The 23,279-nt window shown below is 61.4% G+C and overlaps 3 protein-coding genes across 5 annotated transcripts; 1 reads left to right on the top strand and 2 right to left on the bottom strand.

Annotated features, from left to right (window-relative positions):
* Positions 1 to 193: 193 nt before the first annotated feature.
* On the bottom strand, positions 194 to 11,098 carry PLEKHG5 (pleckstrin homology and RhoGEF domain containing G5). 3 transcript variants are annotated; one of them, XM_053962967.1, is made up of 22 exons: positions 11,062 to 11,098; positions 9,190 to 9,266; positions 7,062 to 7,191; positions 6,777 to 6,879; positions 6,636 to 6,696; positions 6,439 to 6,530; positions 6,226 to 6,362; positions 6,001 to 6,149; positions 4,282 to 4,467; positions 3,937 to 4,107; positions 3,768 to 3,863; positions 3,636 to 3,686; positions 3,377 to 3,526; positions 3,184 to 3,294; positions 2,961 to 3,110; positions 2,748 to 2,885; positions 2,423 to 2,542; positions 2,186 to 2,318; positions 2,004 to 2,116; positions 1,769 to 1,923; positions 900 to 1,694; positions 194 to 792 (listed from the first exon to the last, which is right to left on the bottom strand). In XM_053962967.1, exons 3-22 carry the CDS (start codon positions 7,102 to 7,104, stop codon positions 783 to 785), a joined length of 2,964 nt encoding a protein of 987 aa, XP_053818942.1. In that variant the 5' UTR covers positions 7,105 to 7,191; positions 9,190 to 9,266; positions 11,062 to 11,098; the 3' UTR covers positions 194 to 782. The 3 variants fall into 3 exon arrangements, with proteins under 3 accessions (XP_053818942.1, XP_053818943.1, XP_053818944.1); XM_053962968.1 differs by lacking the exon at positions 11,062 to 11,098 and adding an exon at positions 10,459 to 10,511; XM_053962969.1 differs by lacking the exons at positions 6,001 to 6,149; positions 6,226 to 6,362; positions 6,439 to 6,530; ... (3 more) ...; positions 9,190 to 9,266; positions 11,062 to 11,098 and adding an exon at positions 4,642 to 4,796.
* A 2,569-nt stretch (positions 11,099 to 13,667) lies between these two features.
* NOL9 (nucleolar protein 9) lies at positions 13,668 to 18,887 on the bottom strand. Its single transcript, XM_053962599.1, has 12 exons — positions 18,558 to 18,887; positions 18,261 to 18,486; positions 17,979 to 18,106; positions 17,707 to 17,845; positions 17,399 to 17,495; positions 16,923 to 17,020; positions 16,024 to 16,185; positions 15,579 to 15,864; positions 15,384 to 15,495; positions 14,854 to 15,031; positions 14,296 to 14,429; positions 13,668 to 13,973 (listed from the first exon to the last, which is right to left on the bottom strand). The coding sequence occupies exons 1-12, from the start codon at positions 18,747 to 18,749 to the stop codon at positions 13,842 to 13,844; spliced, it is 1,884 nt and encodes a 627-aa protein (XP_053818574.1). The 5' UTR covers positions 18,750 to 18,887; the 3' UTR covers positions 13,668 to 13,841.
* TAS1R1 (taste 1 receptor member 1) lies at positions 18,842 to 23,249 on the top strand. The gene is made up of 6 exons (XM_053962598.1): positions 18,842 to 19,029; positions 19,100 to 19,403; positions 19,723 to 20,499; positions 20,846 to 21,058; positions 21,233 to 21,353; positions 22,236 to 23,249. The coding sequence occupies exons 1-6, from the start codon at positions 18,872 to 18,874 to the stop codon at positions 23,159 to 23,161; spliced, it is 2,499 nt and encodes an 832-aa protein (XP_053818573.1). The 5' UTR covers positions 18,842 to 18,871; the 3' UTR covers positions 23,162 to 23,249.
* Positions 23,250 to 23,279: the final 30 nt, after the last annotated feature.

The raw sequence follows: 23,279 nt of genomic DNA, 5'->3' as shown, positions 1-23,279 counted from the left end.
ATGTGGGGAGCAGTGCAGACCCCCCATCCCGCGGCTCCATCCCCACCCTGAGCTCCAGAACAGGAAGCTGGAACTGGCCCCAGCCCCCTCTTTGTCTGTCCTGTGGGGCTCCCTCAGCCACGCTGCACCCACCCAGGTGATGCCCAGCCTTGGGTGCTGCTGAAGCCAAAGGAAAGGCGAGGCGGACATGAGCGTGCACCAGCTGGTTTTATTGCTCAGCTGGGACGTGGAGTGCAGCTTAGCATGGGGGGGCAGCCGGGGCTGTGGCCACCGCGCATGTCCCACCGTGTGTCCCACACTCCAGTCCCAGGTGCTGCCATCCACTGCCACCCCACAGGGCAAATCTGCCTCAGCCCTGCACCATCCTCTCCTGCCACCAGCCCCAGCCACCTCCCTGCACTGTCCACAGCACCGTGCCACCGGCACCACATCTCTCTCAGCACCTTCCCCACTCACCACTGCCGACATCGTCATCCCTTCCTCGCCTGCAAGAGCTGGCCCACAGTCTCCCACAGCCCCCCACAGCCCCAGGGCCCCCTGCCCGACAACTCTCATGTCTGTGGACAAGGGGTTCAGCACAAGCCACGTGCCATGTCCAGCCCCGCACCGCCATGCCCAGGACACGTCCTCGCCAAGGGGACTGGTTTGCATCCCCATCTATGTCCCCACCAGCGTGGCATCCCAGTGCCTGCTCTGCCCGGCCCCGGCATTATGCTATGGTTAGAAGCAGGAGAAGCTCCTTGGTACATCCATGCATCTGTCCTTTTCCATGCCAGCAGCTCTCAGACCTCCCTGCAAGAGACAGAGTGGGTAGAAATGCCTTCAGCACTGGGACTCGGTCCCTGGGAAGCCCCTGTAAGGGCTGGGGCATCCCCCAGGAGCAGGCAGCGTGTGCTTACGAGGCCGTCAGTGTGGAGTTGAGCAGCAGTGTGGTCCGGATCTGGTACAGCTGCGCCAGAGTCAGCTTGCGGTGCTGTGCTGACTGGGGGTCCGAGAGGGTCCGGCGGGCAGGAGGCTGGGGGTCGCGCCTGAGGTCTCCTTGGAGGGATGCTGGGCTCTCCACTGGCTCCTCTGGCTCTGAGAGCTCTGATGTGGAGCTGCCACTGCTGCCAGGGGCAGCCTGAGGTGCGGGGTCTTGGCTAGTTCGGGGGGAACCAGCACAGAGGTCAGAGAGGCTGCGGCTTTGGCTTAGGGGGCCTGAGGAAGTGGGGGATAGGAGCTGGGGCAAGCTGGCCTCCGACTTGGACTTAAGCACCCTGGCCGGGCAAGGCAGGCGCTGCACGGGCGTCCGGCGGCGCAGCCGGGGCGAGGCAGGCCGTGGAGCCGGAGGGGCCAGGGAGGGCTCCTGGCCCTCCTCGGCCATCCCCTCTGGCTGCTGGCCAAAGTCCCGCAGGGAGGCAGGTGAGAGCGTGCCATAGGCGCTGTCGATGGAGGACGAGCGGCAGCCGCTGCCTGGGGAGGCCACGCCGTGGGGCAGGGGAACAGGCAGGGCACCTGCAGGCAGCTCCTGGGTGGGGGTTTCAGCAGACGTGGGGGTCTCGACAGAGGTGCCAGTGCCGATGGAGGTGCTGGTGCTAACAGAGGAGCCATCTGAGGTTGAGCTGAAGGGTCCTGCATCCCAGTCTGGGGAGGAGAGCTCATCCCCACCGTCTGCTGCCACCATGGCAAGCGTCTCGGTGGAGCCGTCGGATGGGCTGTGGAGACAAGAAGGTGAGGAGGAGCCTTCGCCAGGCTGAGGGTGTGGAGGTCCCTCCCTCCTGCTCCCTACCACTGCTGTGAGTCCGGACTGGCGCTGCTGTGGTGTAGGATGGTAGGTGAACTGGCAGCTGAAGTGCCACTCTCACCGTCGTCCTCCTCGTCCTCCTCATCCTCCTCCTCCTGCTCCTCCATGCGCCGGCGCTGCCGCAGACGCTGCAGCAGGTTCTGGGAAGGGGGAGTCATCAGTAAGGAATGGGATGTGCACAGGGAACCCATGGGTCCCCCACCCACCCACGTGCCCTCACCTGGGCATTGCGCACTGCCTCGACCCAGCTGCGGCACAACTGCCCACTGGTCTGGAAGGTGTAGGCGGCCACAGCACTCCCCAGCTCGTTCAGGTAGATGAGGAGGAAGGAGCCTGTGGGCAGGGGCTGTCAGCAGTGCCCAGGGACCTCCCTGTAGTCCCCCTTAGGCCCAGTGCTCTCACCTGGGTCTCTGAGCTCCCGGCAAACGACTCTGTCCACCAGCAAGGGCTGCCGGATCACCTTGGTGCGCTCAGCCTTCTTGAAGGGTTTGGTGATGAGGAAGAGGTCGGTGAAGAGGAAACAGTAGACGTCCATCTGGGGATGAGAGTGGAGCCATGGGTACCAGTCAGTGCAGTGTTGAGGGTGGGTGGGCGGGCAGGAGCCGGAGCCGAGACCTCCCTGTCCCCTGCAGTCCTCACCTTGCTGTCTTTACCTTCCCGCATCCTCAGGCTGCCCTCGAGGAGGAGCTGCCGGGTGTCCTCCGGGGAGGTGCCGGGGATGGGGGCTGTCAGGTCCAGCCGCAGGAACTCCTTAAGCAGCTGCCAGAAGCCCCCGGTGTCAGCATGGGGTGCATGGGGTAATATGATATGGGTGGCATGGCATGACATAGCATGGGGTGGCTTGGCATGAAGTGAAATAGGGTGGCAGAGGAGGGTGGCGGAGCAGTGTGGCAGAGGGTGGCATTGAGTGGCATGGCATGGTACGGCATGGCATGAGATGGCAGCTCCACCATGTTCAGCCTACCTTGTCCACCTCGTCTGTGCTGCCCTCCACCACCTCGTAGGCATCAATCCGGCTGAGGATGGCATCCAGGCGCTGCCGCTCCTGCCGCTGGCGCATCCGCGAGTTGACGTCGTTGATGAAGCGCTCCACAGAGCTGATCTGTGCCAGGAGTGGCGGTGGGTTTGAGGGGCCGGGGGCCACCGACCCTGCTGCCCCCCAGCCCTGATCACTTACCATAGTGGTGATGGCATCACGGGCGCGTGGGTCATCCGTCTTCTTCAGGATAGACTTGAGGAGCAGCGGGTACTTGGTGAGGCGCTGGTGAGGTTTCACCAGCATGTCGCTCAGCTTCAGGCGGCTGCACTGCTCCTGCTTCTCGGCCCACTGCGGCACCCAGGCATTAGCACTGGCCCCAGCCCCAGCCCCAGCCCCAGCCCCAGCCCCACCATCCCCTTACCGTCACGTAGGTGCGGAAGAGCTCGCTGTCCCGCAGCAGGGTCCGCATGTACTCCATGCAGCCCTCCTCCTCCATGCAATACCGCACATAGGGCTTGAAGAGGGACCCGAACTGGGGGACACAAGGCGGTCACCATGCAGCACACAGCATGGCATGGCATGGCTACCCACTGTGGCATGGCATCCTCACTCACCATCTTGAAGCCATCAAGGAAGTCAATGGGGTCAAGCAGTGCCCCAGTCCGTCGTGCCTTGGCCAGCACTGAGGCCATGACACTGCGCCACAGCTTGCAGTGCAGCCGGATGATCTCCCCAATGTTGCTGAAGAGCCGCTCGGCATCCACCTGTGGGGGTGAGGTGGGCAGCACTGGGGAATGGCACCTCCACCCTGCAGCATGGCGAGGTGAGGACCCATCCCTGAACACCCTGTCCCCTGCAGCCCCTGCCACTCACCTCACAGAGCAGCCCTGACTCCTGCAGGTTCACCAGGCAGGAGAGGAACAGCTGTGGGGAGGGAATGGAGAGGCAGTGAGCTGCAGCCACAGCCCCCAGCCACAGCACAGTGCAGTAGCTGCCAACACTCACATCAGTAATGACTTTGAGGTTCCGGATGTAGGTGGCCTCTGTGTGCAGCAGCTCCCAGATGGCTTCCTGCTGGTGGCACTGCCGGCGCGACAGGACCTGCCAGGCTGAGGGTCAGCGCTGTGCCAGGGCCTGGGCAGAGCCCCTGAGGCTCCCCAGGAACTGTCCCTACCTCTGTGCCCTGGATGATCTGCTGCCAGCTGTCCTCCAGTGTCAGCCCAGCCTCGTCCCCGTCCTCCTCCCAGGAGTCGCGGTCAAAGCGGAGCTGGGGCGGCAGCTTGGGCAGCCCGAAGGTGCTGTAGGCGTGCAGCCTGTTCACCAGCTGCTCCAGCTTCTCCGTCTCCTGGCCAAAAGTGGGGAACAGAGCTGGGTGGGGCCCGGTGGGCATGTGCCACGGACTACCTCACCCTGCCTGCGGAACTAGGGTCTTGAGCCCCACGGGGACCCATCCCAGCTCCCCAGCATAGCCACAGGCAGTTCCCACACGCCCCCCCGCCCATGCCTGCATCCCACATACCCGCCCGAAGGAGCCCGTGCTAGTCCCGGAGCCAAAGAAGCCGCTGAAGCGGCTGGCAGCACGGTTCTTCCAGGTGTCAGTGCCATTGGTGGGCAGAGAGCTGCTGCCGTGCAGGGCTGGCTCGGGGCTGGGGATGTTGCTGTCCCCCAGGAACTCTGTTATGTTCTTCCTTCGCCGTCCCGGAGCCTGCAGTGGGAACAGCCAGTGTCCCCAGGGTCAGTGCCCAGCTCTGTGGTCAGGATGGGCACAGCAGCCTGGCTGACTTCGAGCACGGTGGAACAGACAGACAGACATCCAGATGGCAGCCCCGGGCAGTGGGGTCCCCCGGCCATGCTCCCCTGCCCGCACTGACCTGCCTACCTGCATCCCGGGGGTGCAGGGCCCCGGGGGTGCAGGACCCCGGGTGCTGCCTGGCCAAGCCCGGCCGGCCATGGACAAGGGGCCTCAGCAGCGCGGGGGCTCAGGGCATCCCGAGGGTCGCAGCACACCCGGCCGAGCCGTCTGTCCAGCTACACTCTCAGCTCGGACCACAGAGCCGGGGCCGGGCAGGCTGTGGCCGGGCTCCTCCGAAACAAAAGGAGGTGGGGCCAGCGCAGAAAACCTAATTTCCCTCCTCGGCAGATAAGCTACCAGAGCTGAACAATTCACCGGCGGAGATCAAAGCCCCCCGGCTGGTCGCGAGAGCTGGGTCACGGCCAAGCGGCTCCCGCCGCCCCGGGCACCGCTGTACCGGCTGCTCCCTGTGTGTTCCTGGGCCGTGCCGGGATGCGGCGGCTGCCATCTCCTCACCGAGGCACAAAACGCAGCAGGGTCGGGGCTCCCTGCCTGCCACCAAGCCCTGGGAAGCGGCATGCTGTTGCCACTGCCGCCAGCACGGCCCCACACCCCGCCACGTCCGCAAACCCAGGCGGGAAGAGCTGCTAGGGCACCATTCCCATTACTCACTGTGCTGCCACTTCTCCAGATGTCCCGGCTGTGACCAGCCCTATCGCCTCGGTGCCACTTGGGACCCACCTGCCCCCAGGAAGGTGGTCGGGACCGAGACCCCCACAGAGGTGACTGGTGGCCCGCTTGTCCCCTGGCCTTGCTAGAGCCTTGCCGGTCCTGCAGCCAGGCGTCATAGTGCTGGACACGGGCAGCCACTAGCCCTGGCCAGGCAGCCAGGTTGCCGCCCTCAGGGCCTGCTGGCACAGGACCAAGCACCGTGTTCCCCTGGCGAGACCCTGCAGAGCTTCTCCCTTCAGACCTGGCACCCTGCTCCCATGGGAGCGACGCCCAAGCCGGTCCCACGCCTTATCTGGGGCCAGGGTCCATGGGGCAGGACAGAGCTGCTGTGCTCAGCAGCTGCCAGCAGCTGAGAGGAGGGCCAGTGGCCAGGGTGAGTGCCAGGGCTGGGGTGGCACCGAGCTGCAGCCAACACTGGGGCCCCCAGGGCTCCTGTTTGCCTTTGCTTTCATGCCAGCCTGTACCTGGCACAGCCAAAGGGCTGGTGCTGCTGCTTGAGCTGCTAGACTACCATGGTGTAGCCAGCACAGCACAGCACAGCACAGCCAGCATGGCACAGCCAGGAGAAAAAGTGGGGTTTGGGGGCTCCAGGGGAATCTTCAGCCCACACCATACATGACCCATCTTCATCAGAAAGAATGGCTATGGGGGGATCACACATGCTGTCATCCCATCCCCAATCCCTCCCTCCCCAGAGCTAGCACTGCCACTCACCAGGCTCTCAGTGCCCTCCCGGCGTCCTGGCAGCGGCTCCAGCACTGGCCCAAGGAATGCAGCACTGCTGGCAGGGTGCAGGATGGGCAGGCTGGCTGACCTGGCATCTCGCACTGCCTGCTCCACCTTCAGCTCATCCCCGGGCTTGGCTGTGGGAGCATCACCTTGTCAGTGTCCCCTGGGAACTCTGGAGCAGCCAAACCTCCCTCGGGGCCCCCGCAGCACCTTTCACCCGCAGGTAGTGTCCCCCGAAGCGATAGGCCTCGAACTGCAGGGACAGCGGCGTGTGGGACTGGTCCAGGTAGATGTCCACTTTGCCCAGCTCGATCGCCTTCCTCTCAAAGACTGGCAGCAGCACTTCCCTGCAGGACAAGAGCCCCACATTTGTCTCTGCATCTGTCCCCACATTGTCCCTTGTCCTGTTCCCAGTAGACTCACCCCAGCGACTTCTTCTTCACAGCTGGCACGATCTCTGCCTCCATGTCGATGCTGAGGTCAAACTTCAAGGTGAAGCACTCCTTGCTGGGGTCCTGGGGGCACGTGGCAGCTGCTTGCCCAGGGGTCCCTCCCTCCCTCCCACCAGGGCCATCCTGCTGCCCTGCCGAGTGCCCCAGGGAGAGGAGCCGGTGCCTTACATCCGTGTGCCTGCGCCAAGCCTTCTTCTTGGGCAGCTTCAGCGCTGAGCTCTTGCGCTCCCTGCGGGCACAGGGAGGGCAGGGTGACAGGGGTGCCGTGGGCTGGGGCTGCACACGGGCTGTGCAGGGCTAGGGGCTCACCCTCTGCTCTCTGCCGGACCCTCCTCCTCCTCCTCCACATCAGAGGCAGGGCTGGTGCGCGGGGGGCACGAACGTGTGGACATGTTGCGGGCCAGGATGGAGCCTGCAAACGGGCAATCGAGCTGGGCTGTGACAGCCCCCCCAGCCCCGTGCTGGCTCCCGCTGCATCCCACTGCCATCCCTGAGTTGCACCAGCCCCAAGTGCATTCCATCACTCCCATCCCTGCGCCGCAGCGCAGCCGCAGAGCCGCGGGGGCAGTGGTGCCGCAGCTCCGTCCGGCTCACCTTGCGGGGACAGGTCGAAGCGGATGTGGCCATCGAAGTGCATGGCGCCATGGAGGCGGCCGTCGCAGAGCTCACACAGGCTGAGGGGGCCGCTGAGGCTCAGCTGCCGGCACTCTGCGTGGTGGCATTCCTGCGGGGACATGAGTCCATCAGGCAGGGCCTGCCCGGGGCTGCCAGCTATGGCATGTTTACAGGAGGGATGGCCAGCACCACGAGCAGCAGGGTCCCCTCTCCCATCCCCAACTGCAGCTGGCACATTGTTCACAGGGAATGCTGAAGCCAGAGTGGGAAAGCAGCATGACCAGGACATAGCCATGAGGCAGTGGGTGCTGTAAGGGCATGGTGATGACACGGGGCCTTCTGTCCCACAGAGCCCCTCCCTGCTCCACCACAATGAGCAGAGACGCTGGGACACCTGCACATGCCGGGGCTTGAACAAGGAGCTGCGGGACAGTCACCTGCACCGCGGCACCAGCACCTCACCAGCGGCCCAGGAGGCCGCCCTGGCACCCCACAGCTCCTTTGTGCTGACGAGAGCCGTGTCCCCGCGGCAGGACGGAGGAAGCGAGCGTCTGCAGACAAACAATGCTCGAAGCCGGCGGGTTTCCTCCGATTGTGTGCGGCCACGGCCGCGGCCCCAGCCCCTCCAGGCATTCACTGCGGGTTATTTTTAAACCCCCGGCCAGGTCCCCAGCACAGTGCACAGCCTGTGTTCTCTGGCCAGTGCCCGTCTCACTGGGGCTCCTAGTGGCCCCGCTCCTGGGGATTGTGATGCTGCAGGCCACTGCCAGCGAGTCCTGCTGCACCGCTGACACATCCCCGTCCCAGTGTGGGACCCCCACCGCCACCCTGCCTGCGGAGGGGTGCGAGGGTGCTGGGAGGAGACAGCCCTGCCCGGGCTTGCCTGTAGTACACTGCGCTGCTGCGGGGAGGAAGCGCCTGTGCAGCTCCAGCCGCCCCCACTTCCTGCCCTCCTTCCTCCCGGCGCTGCTGAGGTCAGCGCTGACGCGCTCCCACCACCCGCGCTCTCTCCGAGGGGCCGCTGGTCCCTCTGCAGCACCCCCTGCCATCCACGAGTGTCCTACCGCAGGTCTCGAGACAGCCTGAGCCTCAGGACACCCTGTACCCTCAGCCCTCCTCCGCTCCCACCGTGTGTCCCATAGCGTTGTTGCCATCGTGGCCATCGTGACACCTCCATGTGGGAGTATGGCCTCAGGCTCCAGGCAGTGCCCGCAGCTGGCACTCATCCAGTGAGATCCCCTGGGACTCTTGGCAGCTCCCCCAGAGGGATGTGGGGCTCCTCATCCACCCTGTGCCAGCAGCTCATCCCTGGACTCATCCCCACAGGAGAGGCCAGGCGGAATGGCCAAACCCCACTGCCCATCGAGGGGATCAGCTCCTGATCCGAGCCCCATGGAACTCCCAGCACACGGCAGCTCCGCCGCCCCTCTGCAGGTGCCTCACAAAGCAAGGGGGATCACGATCCTGCACCGCGACACGTCAGGATGAGCGCCCAGCCTGACCAGCTCCCCCCGCCCACCCCCCCACTACCTGCCAGGCACCATCAAGGGTCTGGTGACAGCGGCGGGGTGGCCTCAGTCGCTCCCGGCAGTCCCAGTTGCACTCCTGGGCAGCTGCAGCCCAGTGCCACGTGTGCCCCAGCAGCACCGGCCCTGCCAGCCCGGCGTGCAAACAGAGCACCGCGGCACACCCCCGGTGCGCCCGGGCCGTCCTGCCTGCTGCGCCGGAGACACCGCCCGCGGCCCCGCACAGCAGCCCCGGGGACTCGCTGGGAGCCAGGGCGTGGGTCCGGCCCGGCTCCGTACGGCCGGCGGGAGAGAAGGGACCCTAAATCTACCCTGGCTTCACGTTAGCGAGCAGGGGAACAGACGGGCTGTAGTGGATTAGCCCAAATCACGGCAGCTCGGGAAAACGCGTAAACCGCCGCTGTGCCGTTAAATGCCAGCAGGACCCTGACACCAGCAGGGAATGCAGAGCCGGCACGGCAGGCCAGGGGCAGGGGCCCTTCAGGGAGCGGCAGGTTGGGCAGAGCTGTCCGCTGTCTCTTCTCACCCCGAAGACCCCGGGCAGCAGCTGCCCGGCGCTGCCCCCACCCCGCAGGACCCACCTTGGCCGCCCTCCTCTCTCCAGCGCAGTCGGGATTCTGGCAGTGCAGCACTGTCTCCTCTTCTGGGCACGGCTCGGCTGTGGAGAGAGCAGGGTCAGTGCCTGGGTGCCGTGGTGAGCCCCCTCCGGGTCCGTGCTGAGGCCCCCACACCAGGAATCCCGGGTTTCAGAGTTCGGCGAAGCACTCGGGCTCGGCCGGCTCCTGCCCGCCGCACAGCTCGTCCCGGGGAATGAAGCCCCGTGCCCAAGAGCCAGTGAAGCGTTCCCGCTGGGGGAACGCACAGTGACAGAATCCGGCACCTCCTGCTCAGCACCCCAGGGTACAGGATGAGGACACGGACCTGCCCCAGCTCCCCTTGGGCTGGCACGGCGTGGGGCTGCAGCAGCAACACTAAATCTGCCGCTGTCAGCCCCCAACAGGGCTTAGGAGCCACTTTAAGCTTTGACAGTTAAATCGGCCTTAGGCACAAATCCTATTTTGAAGGCTTTTGTTATGTGTCGAACCTAATCGTTTAAAAATAACAGACTCCGGGCTGCTCGCGGGGCAAACGAGCAGTACAGACACCCTCTGGCTGGGCAGCCCCGCTGCAGGCAGGGATGCACCGTTGGGAAGCTGCCTGCTGGGCAGGGAGCCACTGCCGGGGATGTGGAGAGGCCAGATGGCATGGCTGTACCACAATGGCACGGCTCTACCAGGTGGCACGGCTATTACACCAGCCCAGCGGCGCAGGGACTCTTCCCCGCCGCACCGCTTCCATCTCCCGCATCCTTCCTGCCAACAAAAACAGCATCCACGCCGACCCGAGCAGACCGCGGCCAAGGCCAGGGTTACAAACAGTCTGCGGGATAAAACAGTCTGCCTTTTGAGGCAGCACTGAAAAAAACTGCTGCTTTTGCCTGGAGAGGGGAAAGCAACTCGAATGGTGCTGGTTGCTCCAGCTCCCGTCTGGGAGGCGATCCCGGGGCCGCTGTGGCACCATGGACGCTGCTAGATGACGGTGCAGGAGCAGCCGGGCAGGGCTCAGCTAGTCGCCCTCCGGGAGTAGGGCTAGGAGCCGGGCTGGGAGCCGGGCTGGGAGCCGGGGCCGGGCGCTGCCCCCGCGGCAGGAGCACAATGGGGCCTCTGTCCCCACGGCCGCCCCGCAGCGCCCGCCGAGCTGGGCCGGCCCCCACCCCCCGCCGCTGCCGTTTCACTTGACCTATCGGGAATAATAACGGAAACAAATAAGAAATTCTTTCATGCACCCAAGGGAAAGTTTCCCAAACTCACCAAAAACTAGAGGCTGGCCGGAGCGGCCGGCGGCGCCAGGGATCGGCCGCACGCCGCAGCCGCCGGCACGGCCAGAGCCGCGTGGCCGCTCCCAAAAGCCGACCCTGCCAGCGGGTCACACATGCACCAGGGCCTGGGACACGCGGGCTGGGTGCTCCTCGCAGGGAGCCCCGCTTTGGGGCAGAGGCAGGAGCGTGTCCGGGTCCCCACCAGACACTTCGGGGGCTGCAGGAGAGATCCTGTCCCCATCAGCTCCTCTCCCCGCCCGGTCACCTCCTCCTTCTCCTGCTGCCGGCTATGCTATCACACCCGGCGCTCCCGGCGACGGCAAGCGAGTTTTGAAACCGGATCGTCCTTGCGGCAGAGCGCACGGCAGCGGCAGCCGGCTGCTTCAAACGCCTGCCCGGGCCGGGGGGAGCGGCGCCGGTGGCACGGGGCGGTTTGCTGAGCGCTCCCCAGCTGCACCTGCAGCATTCCCACGGCATCCCGGCGGCACCCAGCAGCTTCTCCCAAGCCCTCAACCCTCGTTGCCAGGGCTGGAGGCTTTGGGCAGCCGCGCTCAGCCACAGCCTGCCGGTTGCCCAAAGCCTCCCAGCCACCTACCCCCGAGCTCCTCGCTGACGTCCAGGCTGGAGCTCCAGGAGAAGCGCTCCACGGCCCCGTACTCCAGCCCCGCCAGGCCGGGCGGCAAAGCCTCCAGCTCGTAGGCACCCCGCTTCCTCCAGTACAGAAACATCCTGGGGTTGGGGCCGGGGGGCCCCCCGCAGCCGTGCCCGCCCCGACGGGGCCACCGGTGGGACTAACCGAGGGAGCCCAGCTCTGGCTTTAAGAGTGGGTCCCGGTCTCTGGACAAGCGGTGCATTGACGCCGCCGGCGGGAGCCGCGGGGCGGCCGAGGGTGCTGCTGGAGGCTGCCCAGCGCCCGCGCGGGGGGCGCACAAAGGGCCTTTCTTCAGCCTCCTACAGACATTGCACAAATTTCACTTTCCACCGTCTATGGAAGACATTCGGCCACGGAGACAAGACGTGCTTGTGATGGAAAGAATCAGCATTAAGAAGGGGGCTGTTTGGCGGCTCTGCCGTCCGTCCGGCTCTTGAGGGGGCAGGAATGCGCCGCCCTGAGCTCTGGTTGTATCCCTGCACCCGTGGGCACACGGGGGCCCCCAGCTGCAAAGGGAAAACCAGAGATATTCAGGGGGATTTTCCTCCTGCTAATCCAAGAAAGCACCAGATAGGGTTTAAACCCCACAAAGAAAAAAAAGATGGCACCTTCATCCTTCCCCATGCAAAACTGCCAGGCCAAGACCATCCCAGCATCTCCTCCCAGAGGCACCAGGTGCTTCTCAGAGTTTTGTTGCTTCTAGGCGTCCTTTGCCAGAAATTCAGTCATAAATCGCTGCTGCAAAGGTAACTGATGCCAGTGTATTGCAAAATTAATCCTGCTTGATTTAGTTCATCCTTAATATTTGAAGTGCTGTCATAGATTTCCCATGAATCACAGAAGTGTTCTCGTAGGCGGAATGCTTCACACCAAGGTTTATGCTCCAAAACCCCCAGCCTCCCTGTTGTCCCTCTTCCCCTTAGGGAGCACCAAGAAGCCAGTGAGGTTCCCCTTTCCCGAGGTTGCAGCATCCACCTTGGTCCCCAGCAGGCACTGGCACCTTGTACCACCTTCCCACCCCCGAAATGCCCCAAACCAAACTTGCAGCTCGGCACACAGGTTACTCACTTGGCCCCTGGCTCCAAGGGACGGAGCCACCGTGGGATCCATTGCCCTCAGCTGGGTGAGGTGGATGCTGGGTGCTGGTGACAACACCAAGGGGGATGCTTGGCCACAGTGCTTTTAGTGTTGGGCATTTCTCCCACGTCCTTTGCCTATCTCACCTTTTCTGAAGCTTTTTCCACCCGCTTCCTTGTGACTTGAACTCCCATCTCACCCTGTCTGGGATGTTCCCCCTGGCTGCACCACGGCCCCTTTATTTATTTTAGCCACTGTTCAGGCCACAATGCTGGCCAACTTCTTCCTTTGCTGCCAGAGCCAGCCATATGGGGATAATTAGGCTTGGATTAAGTTTAACTCTTTACAAGGCTGCAACACTGCACAGCCCCTTGCAGCTCTTCTCCAGCTCTGTCCCCCTCCTCACCTCCCATCCCAGTCTGTTTGTTTACAGCTGCTTGCTCCTGGAGTTCTAGGAAATCTCTTCCCAAACCAGATAAAGCGTTTTGCAGATTATTCACACCCACAGCAGCCACCAGCCAAAAAGCTCTGGCCCCAAGTGCACCACATTCGTCCTTCCTCTGCTTCCCTCCTTTCTCCACAGACCCTCACAGGGGATTTGAATGGGCGCTGGGCTCAGGGGGCTGCAAGCTCCAGGGCTGGACTGTTGCCCAGTCTGGGCCGAGGCAGAGCCATGCCTCATTTTGCAGGAGCTGCTGTTAGAAGCCGGGTTACTTTTGCAGTCACAGATCCAGGAAGAGCCCAGCATGCTGATATTACCCACAAAGAACAGCTTTTTCCAAAAATGTCCTCAACTTGACCCAAGGCACTCAGCCCTGTGCGACTCCCACCAGTCCCGGCTTCCCTTGGCAGCAAATTGCTAATTGACAAAGGGCTGGGAACAAAAATAAATAAAGATCCTCCCATGTCCCAGCCGGACAGAGAAGGTGGGGTCAGGTAAGGCCACACACCCCAGTGCTCCATGCAGCACCTGGGTGGCAAGCTCCTCCCCAGTCCCATCCCACTACAGCCTCTATCCATAGCACAGTCCCTTAGAGCTGGGGACACATCAAAGCCAGCCCAAGCTGCTCCCAGCCCGTGCTCAGGGCGCTGAGCTCACCCTGCAGCACCAGATATGCAGCTGGGACAGCACAGGGCAGGAAGCAGCAGTCCCAGTGGGCAGACAGGGCAGGCTGTGCCAGTGCAGCACCGAGCAGCTCCATCTTTGTGACTCAGGGGGACAGGTGCTCCTTCCCTCCCCTCTCCTCGACCAGCAGGACACCCAGAGCCATGGGCCAGCCAGAACCCCAGTATGGGCCCTTCCCCAAACCCAGGGGACACTGAAGTTCTGCTCAGGAGACTGCGGGTCACTGACACCCGAGCTCCCTGAGGGCAGGCAGGCCATGGGAAGAGGTCCTGACCAGCGTGAGTGCAATGGCAGCTGCCCCCGGCTGCGTCAGCCTCGGCCTAGGAAAAGATCCAAACCAGCCCAATGCTTACCATAGATATTTATTACAGAACACCAAAAATACAAATTGAACATACAAAACATTATCAAAACTGGCCCTACTGTAACATCTACATGCCCAGGGCCTCTGCAGCACCCAGGGCTCCTGCAACCACCCAAGGTCCCACATGAACAAACCCTGGCTGAGCACCCTGAGGCTTCAAGTGTAATCACACTCAAAGGGGAACTCCCTTCTCTTCAAATGCTGCTTCTTCTTCCTCAGTTTCCCTGAGCCCACGATACTGTAGTTGTAATCAGATGTGACGTAGGGGATCTCTCCCTCAATTCCTTGCTGCAAAATGGAAAAATTAAACCAGAAACAACTTTAAGAACTTGTACCTTCAGCAGAGGGGGAGGCACATCCTGCCCCAGGCTGACAGAGCTGATGGTGGGGAGGACTCAGTTATCACCAAACCCCACTTTGGCATCTGAAACATGAGCAGAACATTCTGTTCTCCCAAGGTTTCTGTGCTTAAGGACAATTTCACAGAGAGATAACCATCTGCTAATGCCCAGGCATCTCCCAGCACGCATCAGCCTCAAGAATAAGAAAATGGAAAACCTGCCAGCCAGCTGCAGCTCAGCCAACTACCACCCCTCCCCTGAGCTCCTACCTGGCCCAGAAACACACAGTTAGGGATGGCGATGCTCCCAAGGAGCAGACAATTCACTAGTCTCAGATTCACTGGAGGCACTGGTGTCAGGATGTAGTAAAGCTTCTTCTCCATATCAACTCCTCGGACAATTCCTAAAAAAGAAAAAAACACATGCAAAGCTCAGTCACTAGGTATCCCTGCTCACTATCACATCCCTACACACAACTGAGCACCAAAGTCCAAACTGGAACATTAAATTAAGTCACAAGGAAACTGAGACAACTACTGGAATTTTGCAAAAGCTACATGGAACGTACTTTCGAGAACGTGAACGAGAAAGTGAGTCACTGTGGAGTTCTGAGAGCAGCTCCGAGTGGCACCATTCAAGGACATTCCCCACAGCTCCTACCACCTGTTAACCAAAGTCCAAGGACTGCAATACAGTCTTTAACAGCAGAGAATACACCACACTCACCCCACTTCTCCAGCTGGTTTTAAAAGAGTAGATAATTCCATCACTATGCAACCTGTCTGCCTAAACACGGCAGGTGAGAGCAGAGCTCCAGGTGTGCTCACCGAAGCCCAGGCAGTCGCAGAGTGGTGTCTGTGTCAGCAGGACTGGCCCTTCGGTCTGGCACCGGACTTCCACTGGAATGCAGCAGAGCCCGACCCAGCTGGCGTTCACCGCGTACATGATGTTGCTGGGAGCAACATCCGTGTGAATAACCCTGAGTGCGACAGCATTGAAAGGTACCTGAAGTGGGAAAGAGAAGAGAGAAAAGTGCTCATCAGCTCCTCATGGATTGAGTTTGACTTCAGAGATAAGACCCTGCTGACTACACACCCTGCACGCTCCCACACCACACCTACACATAGGCGCTACGGCAGGGCACACAAAACAGCTTCTGTGCCAACACCTGCACACACAGGACACACCAGCAACTTAACAGAAGTCTGGCTTCCAGACACCCTGAATACAGTCACTCTGCAGATTAGAGTGTTTGTCCCTCTTCTGAGAAACACATACAGTAGAACAAAATCGCCCATCACTTCAAGTTCAGCTCTGTGCACGCTCCCCTGCAAACCATCCCAAAAAGCTCCTTTACCTGATATGGCACCAGGCTGTGCAGTGGGAGCACTGCCCCAATGTCCAGGCTCTGCAGGTGCCCCAGGTATCCCAGGATGGACATGTCACGCAGAATGCCGCTGTGCACTCGCCTGAAAGAACAACCCCACGTCAAGGACAATGTGTGGTTCTGTTCAGCCCATGGACCTCACAGAGCACTCAACATCCTACTTACGCTTCACCTGCCATCCCCGCCCGAGGGAATTCTGGGTGGACATACAGCAGCTTGTGCTGTGGAGCTGACACGTCCTCCCCTTCAGGGTACTTCCAGCTCTCCATGCTGTCCACTCCCAGCTGCTTGCACTTGGATTGCTGCTTGCCCTTGGTGTGCAGCCCGGCGCTGAAGTGGACGTGCTCAGGCGTCAGCGGGGGCATGGCCTTCCAGTCGCACATGTCCATCTGAACAATGTGGCTGGGTGACAACAGCCGGATGATATCAATGAGGAGCAGCAGCCCTTCACCTTCAGGAGCACAGGAAACACACGATTGCTGCTACTACTGTGACAGGTGACACAGCAGCGTTAACTCGGGTGGACACGCTGTGAATTGTTGTTCCACGTGGTGCTGTGCCACCGTTACCTCCCTCCCACACCTCTCCACAGCAGATTAACCCCATTTACCTTTCACCCAGCCCATGGTGTTGATGACTAGAGGCACTTCCTTCTTGTAGTAGCTGAACACGTATTTCACAACATCAAGGTACCTCTCCGTGTCCTGCTCGCAGCTGGTCTGGCCATAATACACCATCTTACTGGGCATCTGCTGGTGAGTGAAGGGGGGACCTGGCAAAGAGAGCACCGAACATCCAGTGCCTTCCCCGAGTCAAACCAAAACATTCCCATCCCTCAGCACCCACACGCCCCCTCTCCCAAAATAACCCACGCTCTTCCCACATGCCAATTGTCCTTGCACAGCCTGCAAATAGGGGAAACTGGTTTGTCACTTGCAGGCTGGGAGTTTTGTTTGTTTCAGATTAATATTAGGTGTGTTTTTTTGTTTGAAATCACTGCTCACACACTTACAAATCTTTAAAGAACAGTCTATGACAAACTGGTTAAACACCAAACCAGCCTGGCAATGTCCTTTTAGACAGTGACCCAAATCTGCATGACTACAACCTCCAGCAGTTTCCTGGACTCTGTTTTTTCCACTCATCACAGCAGCCTCAATCTGTGCAGATCCACTTTGGATTTCTCAAGTTAGTTTTATCTATGGATATAGATTTTCCCAAGGAGACCTTTCACATCTGAAAGGCAGAACATCCCCTTTGATATACCTTAGCATGTACTACCACCTCTACAACGTCATGTTTCTTTAAACCAGAAGAATAGCTCCATGTTACTCAGTGAGCTTAAATGTCCCTGCAAGAAAACTTAAACAGCCCTTGGTTTATTCTCCCCAGGAAACTCTGACAGCTGTGGTAGCAGCTTCCCCTGAAGCAGAGCCTCTGCCCAGAACACCCTGCTCATTTCAGAAATGGAACAGGTCTCTGTAACCGCAGAAGTAGCGGAACACATACCCAGAATGGGCTCTGTGACGCTGCTCAGGGACACGCACCCGGGCGGAGTGAATTCTGCCTGGCCGATGTCGCACTCCATGTACTCCACCACAGGAAGGCTGCAGGGAGAGAGACTGTGTGTTAGCATCCACCAAAAGAAGAACTACATGACCTGAACACATCAGAAGAGCAATCTGATTTTGTTCTACGTTGCAAAGCTAAAATTTGTGAATCTCTCCTTCCCTCAACCACATTCACGGTGCATTTCTAAGCGTTGTAACTCCTTTACTAAACCCAAACTGCTTGGTGCCTAATGTGCTCACACACTCCAAGGCAGCAATTTAACAGTATTTCAACAAAAATGTTCAGGAGGCAACTATGCACCTTTGAGTTCTGACGGCTCTTCTGAGAGACCTGTCAAACATCTGTATTTTCTTTTTTCCTTCTCTTAAATCTCATGCAGCACATAAAGGCTTGCAGAACATGGAAAGACTCACCGATTCAGTAACAGGTTAATTAGGTATCTGTTGAATGTTGATTTCCCAGTGTTTTTTGGGCCACATACCAGCACCACAGGGACACCTTCATCTTCCGCTAGAAAGAAAAGCAGAGTGTGAAGTGGACTGATGCTGGCATCACTGACCCACCCAGGGCAACGCCTAAGCTCTAGATATACATTCTTCATAAAGAAAAATTCAACCCTCAAGCAGCATGTGCTGGCCAGGGAATTCTTTCAACTTTAACTCATGAAAAGCCTCGTGAATTTCCTTTTTTTCAGGCAACATAGCCAAAGGCCTGCACTCACCACAGCAGGTCTGGATCAGCTCCTCCAGCGCCAGGCACATGCTCTCCGACACCAGCAGCCCGCGGTCGGGGCTGCACTTCACGATGCCCACAGACGCCAGGACCGCGTCCTCTGGCGTGAAGTTAGACTCCTCCTTTTTCTAGGCGAGAGGGTGAGCACTCAGCACGGGCTGTGTGAGGCCACGGCTCGGCGCTGACAGGGGCGGCCGCCGCTGGCTCTGCATGGGCGGTGCGGGGACGGCATAGGGTGCAGCGGGCACCGCGCCGCCTCACCTGGGGCTCGAAAAGCCGCGACAGCGGTGGGTAGCTCAGCAGGAACCGCGTCACCGGCGTGTCTAGGTGCTCCAGCAGCACCACAGCGCAGTCGGGAGAGAACCGTGCCATCACCTTCACCCGCGCCTCTGAAAGAGGAAAGTGCCGCCATCACCCTCAGCCCCGCGCCCGCCCGCGAAATGGCACCCACCCGCTGCGCAGCGCCCCGCGCACAAAATGGCCGCTCCCCGCACCGCCCGTGAAATGGCGCCCGCCCGCGCCCCCGTCCCGTCCCGCACTCACGGCGGCGGACGCGGTGCGAGCGCATGGCGGCGCGGGCGGCGGCGCGCAGCTGGCGGACGGCGGCGGCGGGCGGGCGGGCGCCAGGCAGCGCCTCCAGGCTGAGCGCGCAGTGCGTGGCCGGCGAGAAAACCGGCAGTCCCGGGTGGTGAGAGGCCACGGCGAAGCCCAGCAGGCGGACGGCACCATAGAGGCAGCGCAGGCGGCACTTGCCGGTGAAGGTCAGCGCCTGCGGGACAGAGCGGGCGGTCAGGCGGTGCGGTGCGGGGCGCGGTGCGGGGCGCTGTGGGCGCTGCTCACCTTCCGCGGCTCCAGCAGCAGCACGGCCGTACCCTCCGCCGCCTCCACGGCCACTAGCCCCGACTTAGCCGGCGGCACCATCCCGATGCGAGTGAAGGAGGCGGCGAACTCCCGCCAGGCCGCCTCCGCCCGGCTCGCGCGGGCCAGGGCACGGGCCGAAGCCCGGCGGGGGCGGCTGCGCCGCGCGGACATGACCGCCGAGCCTCCTCCGCCTCCCGGGGCCGCCCCTCGGCCGGCCCCGCCCCGCCCGGGGCGAGGCCTCGCCCGCCGCCGCCCCGTTAAGAGCCGCCCGCGCGGTGCGGAGCCGCCCCACCATGCTGTCGCCCGCGCTGCTCCGCCTGTGCCTCTGCGCGGCTGCTGCCGCCGCCTGTTCGTTCACCCTCCGCGGCGATCACCGCCTGGCCGGGCTGTTCCCGCTGCACACCGCGGCGCACCGGGAGGACGCCAGCCTGCTCGTGTGCGGCTGCGACGAGTGAGTGCCTGCGCTGCCCGTGCCCCTAAACGCGCTCTGTCCTCCCTGACAACCTCTCTCGATTCTATAGATCCTCCTTCAAGAGCCACGGCTACTACCTGTCCCAGGCCCTGCGCTTCGCTGTGGAGGAGATCAACAACTCCACCACGCTGCTCCCTAATGTCACCCTGGGCTATGAAATCTATGACACCTGCTCTGAGCCTACCAACTTCCACGCCACGCTGGGCGCCCTTGCTCGTAAAGGCACGCAGGATGTCCAGGTGCTACCCAGTTTCCAACACTATGAACCCCAGGTGGTGGCTGTCATTGGCCCTGACAGCACCCAGCTGGCCCTCACCACGGCTGCTGTTCTCAGCCTCTTTCTTGTACCAGAGGTAAGTGCAGCTTCTATGGCTGATGAAAACCAGGGATCCCAAAGAGTGATGGTTTCAGGGATGGTGGGTTCAGACCTGAGGAGACTGGTTGAGCTGGAAATGCAGCCCCTTTGTGTGTGCTGTCACACGATATTTCACAGGCAGTCAGTGGGCTGGCTTGCCATCCATTACAGCTTTCTCCCGCTTCAGCACGCTTGGCACTGGGTCCACTGCCTGCCCAGCTCCAAGTCTTCCCAGGATAGGCTGCCTATGCCATTAGCTCTCAGGGGTGCAGCTGCCTGGGCCAGCGCATCCCCCTTTCCCCTGGCTCTCATTGCAGATCAGCTACGAAGCCTCCACGGAGTTGCTGAGCCTGAAGCGGCTGTACCCCTCTTTCCTGCGCACCATCCCCAGTGACAGGCAGCAGGTGAAGGCCATCTTCTTGCTGCTGCAGCACTTTGGCTGGACCTGGGTGGTGCTGCTGGGCAGCGATAACACCTATGGCAGGGCCGGCCTGGATGCCCTGCAGAAGCTGCTGACTGCAAGCAACGTGTGCGTGGCCTACCGAGGCACCATCCCTGCCAACTCGGACGCCAGCAACCCCGAGCTTCACAACCTGGTCCGAATTCTCAGAGACGTCAAGGTCAATGTCACTGTTGTGTTCTCCAACAGAGGACGTGTTCTGCCATTCTTCAAGGTGGTGGTCCAGAAGAACATCACGGGCATGGTGTGGGTGGCCTCTGAAGACTGGTCGTTGGCTCAAACCATTTGGCAGGTACCTGGCATCCAGACCATCGGTTCGGTGTTTGGGATGGCAGTAGAGAAGCCAGAGTCCACAATGCTGGAACGCTTTGAAGCTTGGAAGATGTCGGAGGAAGGTGCTGTGGCTGAGTGTGCCAGCAGTGCAGAGGCAGGCAGGGAATCTGTGGAGAACATGAGGCTGAACTGCACCCAGCGCTGGACCAGCTGCCATGCACTTGCCAATGTCCCTGACATGTACGACGCTCAAGGCTCCTTCAACGTGTACTCAGCTGTGTATGCCGTGGCCCATGGCCTCCATGACCTGCTAGGCTGTGCCTCGGGGGCCTGCAGCAAAGGCACTGTCTATCCCTGGCAGGTAAGACCAACCTTGTGGAAGATCCATGAGGGTCCCTTCCCACAGGCAAGGATTTTTCCATTGTGCCCAAAGGTTTCCTGTCTTTCCCAGAGGCTCAAATCCCAGATGAAGTCCCTTGTGGGCTTCAGCTGCCCCTCACAGTCAGAGCAGCCAAGACCTAGACCTAGAATCCATCCTAGTTCACTTGTTCCTCTACCACCAGCCCCTCACTGAATGGGATTTCTTGCAGATGTTGGGGGGCTTGAAAGCAGCTGCAGGACAGAGGAAGCATCCTCCAGCACATCTCCCTCCAATGGCAGAAGTTGTGCCATTGGAAGGGCTCCTCTCTTATTCTTCTGTTTTACAGCTCCTACAAAAGATTAGGCAAGTAAACTTCACGCTGTACAAGAACCGAATCTCTTTTGATGCCCAAGGGGACATTCAAAAAGGCTATGACATTGTCATGTGGAAGTGGCTGGGCCCAAACTGGGCTTCTGATGTGGTAGGAACTTTCCGTGTGAACCCTGACAGGCTGAGCATCGACCCAGGCAAAGTCGTGTGGCACACAGAAGATGGCCAGGTATTGTTCTGCACCCAGGTCTTATTTATTGCTCACTTCTGAGCTGACTGCATCCCAATGCCACCAGTTCTGGGATGTTTCCTCATAGCAGGGCAAAACTGAGGGCTGAGGCAGTGTGGGGCGGTGCCAGAGTGCTGCTGCTTGCCAGCCTGACCCTGTCCGTGCTCCCGGCAGGCTCCCAGCTCGGTGTGCTCCAAGGCCTGTGAGCCAGGAGAAATGCGGCTGCAGCAGAGCCGCCACAAATGCTGCTTCAGCTGTGTGGCCTGTCCACCAGGAACCTTCCTGAACACATCGGGTCAGTACACCGCAGGGTCTGATCCTGCCCCTTCCTCCCCTACCCACATCCTACCTCCTGCTCAAGTCTCATCATTCCCAGCCTCTCACCTCCTGTGGTCAGTAAAACCTCTGAGCTGACCTGAAGGCAGTGGGTTTGGCTCCTCCTGTTTGCTTACCAATAGGTATGCAAACCCATTTGCTTACCAATGGGTATGCCCTGTGCTTTCCGGGGAGTACTGCCCACAGGTGAGCCCACCTGGGCAAACAGAGCCTCTTTGCCTGTGGCCAGGGAAAGGGGATGTCCGGCCTGGTAGCTGTTCCCTGCACCGCATCCTCCGCCAGGGAAATTCAACATAGTGGTTGCCTTTGTGCCCCAGGTGGCACACGGGGCTTCCGCACTGTGTGATCATCAGCACCTGGCATATGGAAATGTCTCCTGCCTCAAAATCACCAGCTAAAACAACAAACCCCTTCCTGGCAGCTAGTGCCTCAACACCCTTGGCCTGTGGAGTGGGCAGGGGCAGCTCTGGGGACAGTGGGAGCAGAAAACCCCCCCCTACATGGTACTGTCCCATTCAACAGCAGCTGCTGCAGATCCTTCCCAAGTTACTGCTTGATGCATGGGCCCCTTCCCACCCACAGCCCCCATGGCCCTAAGCCTCGCACAGCCGAGCCACTATCTCAGCCCAGGCCATGGGTTTTGGGGGAGTCCACGGGGCCAATTTTAGGTGGGGGGCCTTTTACGAAAAGAACCCCCTCTGCTACCCCAGGCCTGGGAGCGCCTGCAGGAAGGAGCAGGTGTGATGGGTGAGCAGAGCCCAGGGAGCTGCGAGCCGGGCCCTGCACCGTGGCAGAGCTCTTACCGGGTCCGAGGTCTGTGAGGTGTCCGTGTCCTCCACAGACCCTTTTGACTGCCAGGCCTGTGGCTTGGATGAGTGGGCTCCAGCAGGGAGCGAGGTCTGCTTCAACCGCACCATCCAGTTCCTGTCGTGGTCTGAGCCCCTCTCCTGGGCGCTGCTGGCCCTCGCTATTCTTCTCATGCTGCTCATAGCGGCGCTGGCTGTCCTGTTCGCGCTCAATGTCTCCACACCTGTGGTCAAGTCCGCGGGCGGGAAGACGTGTTTGCTCATGCTGGGCTCCCTGGCCTGCACCTGCAGCAGCCTCTTCTTCTACTTCGGGGAGCCCTCGCAGGCGGCGTGCCTGCTGCGGGTCCCGCTCTTCACCATCAGCTTCACCGTGTTCCTCTCGTGCGTGGCGACCCGCGCCTTCCAGATCCTCTGCATCTTCAAGCTGAACGCGCGCTGCCCTGCGCTCTACGAGGCCTGGATGCGGCGCCAGGGGCCGGTGCTGTTCGTGGCCGCCAACACGGCGGCACAAGTGGCGCTGTGCGTGGTCGCCGAGGCCGCCAGCCCCTCCGTGCCGCGCCGGGAGTACGGCGCACGGGACGAGTGGGTGGTGCTGGAGTGCGCCCAGAGCACCGCGGCCGACGCCGCCATCGCCTACACGGTGCTGCTCAGCGCCGGCTGCTTCGCGCTCAGCTACGCGGGCACAGACCTGCCCGCCGCCTACAACGAGGCCAAGAGCCTGACCGTGAGCCTGCTGCTACACCTGAGCTGCTCGGCCGCCGTGATCTGCTCGCGGGACGCGCTGCGCGGCCGGGCCGCGACGGCGGCGCGGGTGCTCAGCACGCTGGGCACGCTCGCAGCAGTGCTGGGCGGGTACTTCGTGCCGCGAGCCTTCGTCATCCTGCTGCGGCCGCACCAAAACACGGCCGAACACTTCCAGATGGCCATCCAGCAGTACACGCGCCGCCTGGCCGCCGCCTGAGCCGCGGGGCTCGACCCGCACCGCGCCTCCCCCGCCGCGGGGACCGACCCCCGGCCCTGGCCCGCCCCGGCCGCTCACGGCGTCACTGCCGGCGCCCGCTGACGCCACGTCCGGCGGT

Source organism: Vidua chalybeata, chromosome 22 (assembly GCF_026979565.1).
Source record: "Vidua chalybeata isolate OUT-0048 chromosome 22, bVidCha1 merged haplotype, whole genome shotgun sequence".
Taxonomy (NCBI): Eukaryota; Metazoa; Chordata; class Aves; order Passeriformes; family Viduidae; genus Vidua; species Vidua chalybeata.
The sequence above is the reverse complement of the archived record's forward strand: the minus strand, read 5'-3'. Positions and strand labels throughout refer to the sequence as shown.

Bases quoted from the DNA above. Each gene is read 5' to 3' on its own strand.
- NOL9 (XM_053962599.1), bottom strand. From the start codon at position 18,749: ATGTCCGCGCGGCGCAGCCGCCCCCGCCGGGCTTCGGCCCGTGCCCTG. The intron at 15,496-15,578 runs GTAAGTAGGATG...TTGTTCTTTCAG, and splicing joins GCGGGGATGGCAGGTGAAGC to GCGAGTGCACAGCGGCATTC. The intron at 14,430-14,853 runs GTGAGCACACCT...TTTCTTTTTTAG, and splicing joins CTGCGACTGCCTGGGCTTCG to GAATTGTCCGAGGAGTTGAT.
- TAS1R1 (XM_053962598.1), top strand. From the start codon at position 18,872: ATGCTGTCGCCCGCGCTGCTCCGCCTGTGCCTCTGCGCGGCTGCTGCC. The intron at 20,500-20,845 runs GTAAGACCAACC...TCTGTTTTACAG, and splicing joins GCACTGTCTATCCCTGGCAG to CTCCTACAAAAGATTAGGCA. The intron at 21,354-22,235 runs GTCAGTACACCG...TGTCCTCCACAG, and splicing joins AACCTTCCTGAACACATCGG to ACCCTTTTGACTGCCAGGCC.
- PLEKHG5 (XM_053962967.1), bottom strand. From the start codon at position 7,104: ATGCACTTCGATGGCCACATCCGCTTCGACCTGTCCCCGCAAG. The intron at 3,295-3,376 runs GTGAGTGAGGAT...TGTGTCCCCCAG, and splicing joins TCCTTGATGGCTTCAAGATG to TTCGGGTCCCTCTTCAAGCC. The intron at 1,695-1,768 runs GTAGGGAGCAGG...TTGTCTCCACAG, and splicing joins AGTCCGGACTCACAGCAGTG to CCCATCCGACGGCTCCACCG.